Source organism: Neltuma alba, unplaced genomic scaffold (assembly GCF_004799145.2).
Source record: "Neltuma alba isolate B1F8T4 unplaced genomic scaffold, ASM479914v2 tig00011439_pilon, whole genome shotgun sequence".
Taxonomy (NCBI): Eukaryota; Viridiplantae; Streptophyta; class Magnoliopsida; order Fabales; family Fabaceae; genus Neltuma; species Neltuma alba.
In genome coordinates, this window is record NW_021636121.1 from 88,243 (window position 1) to 98,998 (window position 10,756).

General features: G+C 33.5%; 1 protein-coding gene across 4 annotated transcripts; it reads left to right on the forward strand.

The window, feature by feature from the left end:
* Positions 1-1,008: 1,008 nt before the first annotated feature.
* LOC114713604 (uncharacterized) lies at positions 1,009-5,325 on the forward strand. Of its 4 annotated transcripts, none has more exons than XR_003737351.1 (4): positions 1,009-2,601; positions 3,104-3,293; positions 4,241-4,499; positions 5,007-5,325. XR_003737351.1 is itself a non-coding variant. In XM_028898275.1 (3 exons), exons 1-3 carry the CDS (start codon positions 1,015-1,017, stop codon positions 4,366-4,368), a joined length of 1,905 nt encoding a protein of 634 aa, XP_028754108.1. In that variant the 5' UTR covers positions 1,009-1,014; the 3' UTR covers positions 4,369-4,606. The 4 variants fall into 4 exon arrangements, 1 of the variants encoding a protein (XP_028754108.1); XR_003737350.1 differs by having other exon boundaries at positions 5,012-5,325; XR_003737352.1 differs by lacking the exon at positions 5,007-5,325 and adding an exon at positions 4,942-4,960.
* The last annotated feature ends 5,431 nt before the right edge of the window (positions 5,326-10,756 follow it).

A 10,756-nucleotide genomic window follows, 5' to 3' on the forward strand; every position in this document is an offset into this window, starting at 1 on the left:
GATCATACCTCCCAAACCGACTTCTCCATCGGAAAATAATGAAAAAAGCAACTTTTTGTTTAAATGTCATGCTTGGAGTGGTCATAGAAGGAAATGGGCTTATGTCTAAAAAGAACTTTTGTCCAAAAGCTCCAATTCATTGCTTCGCGACTTCTCCACAGCAAGATTGGATAGGTGGGGCCTATGAGTGAGGAAGGAGAGAGAATGCTTTATGCATGATGTGTATTTTTTAAAAAAAATTTTTAGCCCAGCCATTTTTTAATGTTAAAGAAATTATTTTTTGAATAATAAAACCATTTTTAAAAATAAATTTATTATTTTTTATTATTTTCTATCATATTTATAAAATCTATGGAAAATTGAGAAAAATGTTGTATTAAAAATTTAATTAGTAAGAAGTAATTGATAATTTTTTATATACTAAGTGTAAATATTATAGATATAGAATGCTTGTATTATGATTTAAATCCTTCTCACTAATTATACTTTTAATAGGAGGACTTTTTCTCAATTTTTCCTAAAATTTAAATATATTATTTTAGTTTTAATTATTCTTAAAAATAACTATGTTTATTTTTACAACTATAATTTTAATTAAATATGTATCATTTGATAAAATTTATGTCCTTTTTAGTCATTTTACATCTAAACTTATTTTTACATTTATTATCTAAATAAGTTTCAATTTCTCAAACTGATTTTTTTACAAAACTTAATCTAAATATAAATCACATTACATTATTTGGTTTTTACTCAACCTGATTTCTGTAAAAGTCAAATTGAAAAAAAGTTACTTCTAGTACCACTATCCCAAATACACCCATTATCAGCCAAGATTTCCTGCAGCTATAGTTTTCTTTTTACGTACATACTAATGTTGCAATTTAAGCTCATTTATCTCACTTTATATATTGACTTTTTATTTTATTTTAAAAAAAATCTTATGCGAGGTCGTTATAAAATGCTGATGGAAGATTTTAGAAGCATGAAAAGGGCCGGAAAGATTCGTTCAAAATGCTGCCTCTCCCTTCCAGTTCCAGGCTCTTCCTGTCGTCGAACCCCCCACTATTCCATTTTCTTCCTGCAACCTCCTTCGCGATTCCAAACCCAAAGCCTTTGACCCCAATCATGTCCTTCTCTTCTCCTGCTTCATCTTCAGCTGCCCCCTCCAAAGCCAACCCCAGAGAAGAACACAACTTGGATGAACACAAACTCTCGCAGGTACTCAAGTACCACAACCAAACCAAACACTCCTTCAACAAGTACGCCAGAGGCCCTCACGGCCTCGATTGGGCCAACCAACCTAACCCATTTCGCAGGTATGTGTCTTCTCCTCTCCTTCCTCTTTTACACTACCAATCGTTGCCGATTGAACCTCCTTTGTATTCCTCTGTGTTCCTTTCTCTTCCTCCTGCGAAACCCCTTTCCAAATCCACCATTTCTCAGTTTTTCTATGACTCTCTCGCTCTTTCTGCTTGGAAAACCACAGGATTCAGTACATGGTCTCTCCGGGTTAACCCAAGTAGTGGTAATTTGCACCCAACGGAGGCCTACATTATTGCCCCTCCCATAGAATCCCTCTCTGACTCACCTTTTGTTGCGCATTATGCCCCAAAGGAACATGGTTTGGAGGTCAGAGCCGAAATTCCATCGGCGTTCTTCAAAAAATTCTTTCCCCAGAATTCTTTTCTTGTTGGGTTGTCATCGATTTTCTGGCGTGAGGCATGGAAGTACGGTGAGCGAGCTTTTAGGTATTGTAATCATGACGTAGGTCATGCAATTGCTGCGGTTGCAATGGCCGCTGCAGGGCTTGGCTGGGATGTGAAGCTTATGGATGGATTGGGATATGAGGATTTGAAGAATCTAATGGGTCTTCAAGTTTTCCCTGAATTTGAAATTCCATCAAGACCTGTGAAAGGAAGGATTCCAGAGATTGAATTTGAGCATCCAGATTGCGTTTTACTAGTTTATCCGAACGAAATTGGCAAATTTGACGTGGATTATAAAAAATTAAGTTCTGCTATATCTGAATTTTCGAAATTGGAGTGGAAAGGAAAACCCAATTTGCTTAGCAAAGAGCATATATGTTGGGATATTATCTATAGGACTGCTGAGATTGTGAAGAAGCCTTTGACATTGGGACAAAGATTCTTTATCGATCCATTTCAAAAAAGTTGTCTTTACAGTGAACCCTCGTACAAGGGTTTTACATTGAGGAAAGTTGTTAGGACACGTAGAAGTGCAGTTGATATGGATGGAGTTACTCAAATGGGGAGAGATACATTTTATCAGATTCTATCACATTGTCTTCCTTCAGGTTGTGAAAATGGAGAGAAGCAACAGAGGCAGCTTGCATTGCCATTCCGGGCTTTTCCATGGGATGCTGAAGTGCATGCTGCTTTATTTGTCCATAGAGTGCTGGGTTTACCACAAGGCTTGTATTTTCTAGTGAGGAATGAAAATCATTTTGAGGAGCTCAAGAAATCTATGAGCTCTGACTTTGTATGGGCCAAACCAGAGGGCTGCCCTGATGATTTACCTTTATATGAACTCTCTAGATGCAATTGTCAACAGCTTGCCATGCAGCTCTCATGTCTTCAGGTGAATAATTATCTGTGGTTGTGTTGCTACATAAGGATGAAAGAAATGGTCTCTCTTTCTTTTGGGATTTTTGGTTTCTTTAGTGTAGAAGTGTTCAAAACTTTTTTTTTTTTTTTTGGGGGGGGGGGGGAGTTCGTAAAAAATTATTATATTCTTCATAGTAAGGTGTACTGGCTTAGTGAAATACTTCATTTCAATCAGTAATCTGCTAACAATTTCAGACATGACATCCATTTGGTACCTTTCGTAATTATTGAGTAAACTGGTGTTGATTTTTCTAAATACTAATATCTTGATATCTGAACATCTCTTGTTTTATCGTTATACTGGAAATACTAAATTTCTGGGATATGAATTATTTTGGGGTTTTCTGTTCACATCTTGTTTATTATTAATATCTCAAATGAGTTTTTCCTGGTTTTTGAGTGAAAGTTTTACTTCTAACCATAAGCTGAACATTTTTCATATTTCTCTCCTGTTAAATGTGTATCCTTACTTGCAGGATATCGCTGGTGATGGTTGCTTCAGTCTTGGCATGTTAGCTCGTTTTGAGCCTACTTTACGTGAGAAGAATATGTGGATGTATCCTCGTTTATTTTGGGAGACTGGAGCCCTTGGGCAGTTGTTGTATCTTGAAGCACATGCTGTTGGAATCTCAGCAACTGGGATTGGTTGCTTCTTTGACGACCCTGGTATGAATCATTTCCATTACCATTTCTTTCAAGCTCTTGGTATGCGCTGTTTCAGATGGTAATTTTGTGGATGTTTCCTGGAGTTCATCCAAAGATGAATCCTTTAGAAATATCAAAACTGAACTCTATAAAGTTTAATCATGTCAAATTACCATTAAGCTAATTGCATTTTGCATCAACTTATTGGTTGTAAATATAATTCACATAACACTTCCATGCCTCATGTTGCTTAGAAGTGTTATGGTTTATTCGATAAAATGTCATGTTCCTAATCCTTTTCTAATATTAATCTAAGGTTCATATAGATTGTGAGGGACTTTATCCTGATCTCTAATGAAAATTTAGGTGGCGGTACAACCCCTGCACTTTCTATTTATAACATCACAAGATTTTTTTGGAGTTATTTAGAGTGGAAGAAAGAGACAATATTATTATAAGGGATGGATGAGCTAGAGACTTTTTGTTATTCAATGTGGTGCTTCTAGTTTGCTCAACCGTGAGGCTATATAGCGAGAACATACTGGATTACAGTAGAAAGGCTCTTGCTCTTCAATATAATACAATGATGAGGCTCTGAGTTTTGTATCCTTTGAAACACATTTCATTGGAACCAATGATGTATTGGTACTAATGAAAATGTTAGGAAACTCTTGGACTATGGACATCTTATTACCTATGGACCTTAATTTGTATATTTGAAGGGGCACTAATCATATTCTGGAAAGAGAAAAGGCCAAGTATAAACTTATGTGCACGTTACATCTGAAGATAATCTTGTCTGAAATAGATCTTTTTAGTAAAATGTACATTTGTCATCCTGTCACGTTTGTTCAGAATAAACTTGCTCTACAGAATTTTATGGATGGTGTTTTAAAAATATATATAGATATATTTTTTTGTTGTTATATTGTATAATCCTGAAAAGTCTGAATTCTTGTTGGTTGCAGTGCATCAATTGCTTGGGTTGAAAGGGTCAAACTTTCAGAGTCTGTATCATTTTACTGTTGGAGGTCCTGTGTTAGACAAGCGTATTATGAGCCTACCAGCATATCCTGGTCCTGACGTAGATGGTTAGGGCCTGTTTGCTAGACCAAATAGAATAAATTGTCTCATACAGGGAAGAACCAGGCTTGAAGAATTAAGGATAGCCGTCCTCCATCTACATATAAAGATTGGGGCATTGTATATGTTGATCCTTTTCAAAATGTGAGTATTGACATTTATGAATTTAGATGCAGCCTCCTAATATTCACTTAATGCTTATACACATATTTGAGTAGAGTTATATATGTATATAGTCTTATTGCTCTAAATTTTTCAGTTTGTTTCTTTTTATAAGTCTCCAACACAGGCTCTACTTGTGCTGTATAACTTTGATTGATTAGCACTGTTTGGAGGACCACAAAATGAAATGTGGCTTGTGACTTGTAACAACTGTATCTAAAAGTTCCTTCACATAGCACCATAACCAGATCTTCTGGTGTAGAAGAACGTTTGCTATATCCATAAAATCAATTGTCTCAGTTCAAAGAAATTAAAAATTTGTATGTGAACACTTTGTTTGAAAACCACAAGTTTTCAGAATCGCCTTTTTTTAATGTCAATGATATTAAGGGATTCAACTGTTTTTATAAATCTCATGTAATAGAAGCTGCAAAAACTGACATGTGCATTCAATTTTGGGGCGGTTTGGTCTGCTGATTTCGAACCAAGGATAGCAAATCACGGCTCTTCTTCATCTTCACACACAAGGAGACTTGCTTCGTGCCATCTATTGGAGGAGTGGAGACAATATCAAAGGAAAGGGAAGGGTATGCCCTTCCCTCCCCTAACATGCTGCATTCTAATGTTTGATTCTGATGTTTGTTCCTTAAATCTGAATGTGGCTTTCTTTGAAGCCTCGAAGCATGTTTCACTTTATTTCGGTGGTTGTTGTTGATGGGTTGAAGATGCATGGTGTGGTATTAGTTCAGGTTTGTTGGCATTCTGGGGATTCGAATTCTAATATAAATAAATTGTGGATTTTTCATTATTTCTTATTGTTATTGATTCTGGGTTTGTTTGAAAATGCTGCTTTGAGGAGCTTTTGGCTTCTTTCTTTGGCATTTCTCTCCCACTTTAAACCCGTTTGCCATCCAGAAATCGTGGGGCGTTTGTGACATTGCCATGTAGGTTATTGTCTCAGGCTTTTTTAGCATTAGACCTGGCCCAAAGTAGAACATAAAGCCATCATGCTGTGTTTCATAGCTGGGGTAATGGTTATGTTTATACTCCATAGGTCTTAAATATAGTAGTTGGTTGAGAAAAACAAGAAGGAAGGTTCCTTGGAAGACAAATAATCCCTCCAAGAATCATGTTTTTCCAATTTCTAATTTTCTATTTATACTGTGCTTAATATTCTCTGCCTATTTATCTTAAGTTTGAGTTTAATTTTCTTCTAGTCAAATAGAAATACAAAAACTACTGAAATTATTAATTGAATATATGTATATTCTATGACATTGAAATCCAAAAACAGTGCTATAGTTATGGTGCTCCAATTTCTTGGCGGTTAAAAAAACAAAAAGTAGGTAAATAGTTTTTTTTTCCCGCAATATACACACTTGTATTATCGTGAATTTTCTAAACATAGTAGAAAAAGAATAGAAACAAGCAAGGGCTAGAAAAAAAACAAAGGGTCTATTACTTTGAAGTCATATTAATATTTAGAGTTTGCCTCGATTTGGTCGCAGCCTGCATTGAAACGGTGCTTAGTGAACTGTTACGTCTCAGCACATTTCAAGAAAGCAGCTAGCTTTGGGTTTGAGTGCCATTTCACTACTAACCACGACTTATCATAATCTTTTGATTATACATAATTACACAGGGAATATAATTAATTCTATTTTAAAACTTAATAATTTTCAAATTTTATATTTATTTAATCTGTATACTTTTCAAAAAAGTAACAGTCAATGAAATAATAAACGAAAGATAAAATTATATATGTATACAATAAATTTGATGGGGTAACATACATTAAGGGGGGGACTCTCTCTACCTTATAAATAACTAAATAAAATGAGAACGGTATTTCTTTGTCCTGATTCTAATGGAGTTTTTGTAATTTTTCTTTTTTGAAGTCCCGCATAGTATTTGAATGAGAAATTATTGCATTTTTCGTATATTACGTATAATTATTTGTTTCCCATTAAATCTGCAACTTAGATGAAGGGACAAGGGAGTACATGAAAGTTAATTTTATGAACAAAAAATAATATTATAAAAAAATTTGAAAAATATATGAATTCAAATTATTTTAATTTTGCCAATATAACTGTTTAAAAGATTTTAGAATAATATTTATTTAAAACAGATCTTGATCTAAAACAACAGGAATTAATATCTAACTAACAATTATGTGGATGGAAAAAAAAAATCTTAAAATTGGATGGAAGGTTAATGTAACATAACTTTTTTCTGTTGGGAGAGGTCTAAATTTTTTTTCCCGGAAAAAAGGGATCAGAATTAAGATATAAAGAGGAGCTAAGTGTATATTTTAAATAGAATAAAGCACACTTTCTTATATTCATTAGATCAAGTTTATAAGTGAATTTACAAATATATTGTATTACTCAAGTTACTTATATCTGTCAGCTCAAGTTTATAAGTTAATTTACAATTATCCATATATATTATAACGGCTAATGACCACAAAATGACAAGTGTAATTTGGAACATGTGCTTGAATCAGCAATAAAGTTGTTGCTTACATTGACGAGGCCTGCCCTTCCAACCCTTTGTTTCCAACCAACCCATATGAGTATGCCCAAGCCCGTTTACGGGTTGATTATGAATGTGTTTGGATTAACAATAGTAAAAGTAATTTTTATTTTATTTGACTTTTGTAAATGGAAGTTGGAATAAAAATCAGTTAGCGTAATGTAATTTATATTTATATTAACTTTTATAAAAATCAGTTTGATAAATTAAAACTTGTTTAAATAGATAAAGAAAAAGTAAGTTTAGATATAAAATGACTAAAAATGACATAAATTTTAAAATGACCCATAGACTAATATGTAATGTAATGGTACATATAAATATTTTAGAAAGATCATGTAATTTAGTTAGCTTTCTTAATTTGTTCAAATTAACCTATTAGGATCTTTTATTAAGGAGCGAAGGTATCATATGTAAACAGTTTGATAAAATTTAGAAAATAATAAATTAAAATAATTAAATTTTATTAGTTAATTTTTTCTTTTTTAGAAAAACAAACACATCAAATTATTGGGTCAAGATAAGACCCACTTAAATACCTTTATCTTTCTTTTCATCTTCATTGATTTCTCTCTCCACGTTTGTAATGGAAGAAGCTCAAATTTTTAGCTTTTCCTTCGACATGACTTTTTCCCGTAAGCTCATTTAGTTTCATCTTGAATCCAAACATCATTTTACCTGCAAATCACACAATAAGCATAATGTACATTTTCCAAGGCACGTTGGAGAGGCTCAAACGACGCTCCAAACATGCTCTATATTGACAAAATAATAGGTTTCTCCCGTATTTTATCTGGGAGAAAAACTTATGTCAAATTACTTATTTTTTGTTAAATCAAGTTCAAAAGTGAATTTACAAGCATACTATGCATTTTAACAACTAACAATAGCAAAATAACAAGTGCAAATAGAGAACTTGACCTAATAAATATAAACAACTTGCCTAGATTTTGTCCTTTTTATCTATACATGTTCTTCTCTTCTATATTGAATTTATAAAACCGTAACCCTAAGATGATAAAATATACTTGTATGCATGACTAAAACGCAAATTTGTATGGTTTTTATTTTTCAACGGGTTTCTGAAACTGGAAAAGGAATTTGGCTAGGCAACGGAGCTGAAGAGCAAGAACCTGCCAAGAAGAGCTTAATTGAGGTAGTCAAGAACAGGAGGGGGCTCTAGGTGACAAAGATTTCTTTGGCGGAGATGCATTTGGCTATGTGGACATCATAAGGTCCAGTCTCATGGTTTTTTGCGAGAAGATTGAGGGACTCTTATTGGAAGATCATTGTCCCAAAATCTCATCCTGGGTGAAGAGACGCCTGAAGAGACGACCTGCTGCTAAAATCTACTTAGGCTTAGAAAATGGTTCCCCAACTTGTCGTCAAATTACCTGAGATCATGGGCTATAAACTCTAGAAAAAATTTACATATTGCTGGAATAAAAAAGAGAGAATTGAGTGAAGATCAATTTATCTACTTTCTTATACTCCACTAACAGGGTTTGAGTTTACTAGAAGGGGTTAGTCCTTTATAACATTTAAACCAAGGTTTGAATTCCCATTAAGAGATATGCTTACATTTAATGCCTGATAGTACCTCGAATAGAATTAACTTCAATAGGAAAATACCTACACCTTAAAAAAAAGAATTTTCTTTTATTCAGGATTGAGTGTTGACAAAGTGTTGTTATTTAGGGGGTGTTTGGCAATTTTTCCAAACCATGATTTGGGAACCCAAACTATGGTTTGGGAAAAATTCAGCCAAACACCCTATTTTAATTTCAAACCATGGTTTTGCCCCCAAAACCATGGTTTCGGATGAAGCTCTCCGGAGCTGCTTTTGGCTTCAAATTATTGATGGCTGATGGTGGGCCCAAGAAATATTACAGAGAGCAGTGTCAATTATTTGCCATTCCTTCACTCTTCCTCGATCCTACGCAACAGAGGTCCTTCACTCTCGGTGCTTCACTCTGAAGAAAACAGAGCTCTTCGGTCCTTCACACCTCTGTCCTTCGCTCTTCGGTCCTTCACTCTCGGCGGCAAAGCACACTCGGCGGCGACAATTTGTTCCATCCTTGCAGAACTCGGTTCTGTAACGAGAGGGGTGAAGCCAGCATTCAAACACTCCGTGAGCAAACTCACACGATTCACCTTTCTTGCAGTTACCTTTGCAACGAGAAGTTCTTCTCTGTGTGCTGCTTGGGTATCACCAATCAATTCAGCTTTCCCACTTTGCTTGGAAGAAGGTATATGATATTTTGGACCAGAGGAGCAGTGAAGAGGAGAGAAGTGTGGGAATAGAGGAAGAGGAAGGAATATATATATATATATATATATATATATAGGGAAGAAGGTGTGGGGGGGGTAATATATAATATTGGGGATAAAATGAAATGAAAAAGGAGAGTATTAAAATTATGAGGGGATAAGTCCAACTATGCTTTAAAAAAATCTATCGGTTTCATTTATTAGATCAACATCATTTCTGATTATGGTTTCATTCAGGTTCTTATGCAAAAGAAAAAAATTATGGGATTTCATCTTTAAAATCTTTAAGAAATAATAATATTTTTTTTGGCAAAATAAATCATTTTCCTAAAAACATATTTAATTATTTTATTAATATATATACACATTATTTTTTTATTATTTATGTCTTATTTATTATGTTGTCAAAATATATATTATTAACAAATTTATTACTTCAAATAAATATATATTGTGAAATATATCTTATATGTAATTATCATTTAAACTTATGTCCTTTTTAGTAATTTCTACATATCAAAAAGCACTTCTGACAACAACTATCCAAACACTCTCATTTTATTAGAATCACTTTTTCAGAAAATTTATTCTTTCAAAATCTATTCTCTTCAAAATCTATTCTCTAGAAGCTATTCTCCAAACCATGGTTTGGCCTCATCCAAACACCCCCTTAGTTCAACTCTAATAAGTTGAATTGTGTGTCATACTTTGTAATTATCGAGTCATTTGGTGCAAAAAAAAAAAAGTAGTTATTATTGGGATCATGTTTATAATTCTCTGTAGGAATACCATGAACTTGTGGGTTGGTTTAGGCATATGGTATCTTCCAAATTTCATGAAATAAAATCTTTTCCCCGGCTGGTGTACTTATTTATTGAAGTTCAGGACCAGCCTTGAGTAAGAGTGAGCCTGGCACTATTGTTTCAACTTCATGGGGGAAGCCTAAATTTTTTTTTTTTTTAAAAAATGGCTTCAAGTGTAGAATAGTATTGATATATCTCAATATATAGTTTTAGGGAAAATCTTATGATTAAATATCGCATGAATTTAAGACATCAGAGAGTAATTTATAAGTTACCTTTTTTAAGTATTTCTTTTTTTTTTTTGAACCTAAGGTATTCACATACACATCAGAAATCAAATTCCTGACTAGATGCTTAAAAAATCTAATTAAGTGCCAATTGTACTAGGTCTCGTAGTTTACATATGCTTAAGTATTCCTTTGCCATGGTAACTTGCACTAACTTTCTTAAAACACGATTATATTAAATGATGACCTCAAAATTTAAATAAAATATTAATATTGGATGGTTTTATTATCTATGCCATGGAAAAACAATTTCAAGAATTGATATTTCCAATAAAACCATTAAAAACAACAAGTTTAATCCCAAGTTGGGTACATAAATTGTTTTGAATCTCTTATTGAA

Excerpts from the sequence above, each read along its gene's own strand:
- LOC114713604 (XM_028898275.1), top strand. The coding sequence starts at position 1,015 with ATGCTGCCTCTCCCTTCCAGTTCCAGGCTCTTCCTGTCGTCGAACCCC. Across the intron at positions 2,602-3,103 it reads TGCAGCTCTCATGTCTTCAG|GATATCGCTGGTGATGGTTG; the intron begins GTGAATAATTAT and ends CCTTACTTGCAG. Across the intron at positions 3,294-4,240 it reads TTGCTTCTTTGACGACCCTG|TGCATCAATTGCTTGGGTTG; the intron begins GTATGAATCATT and ends TGTTGGTTGCAG.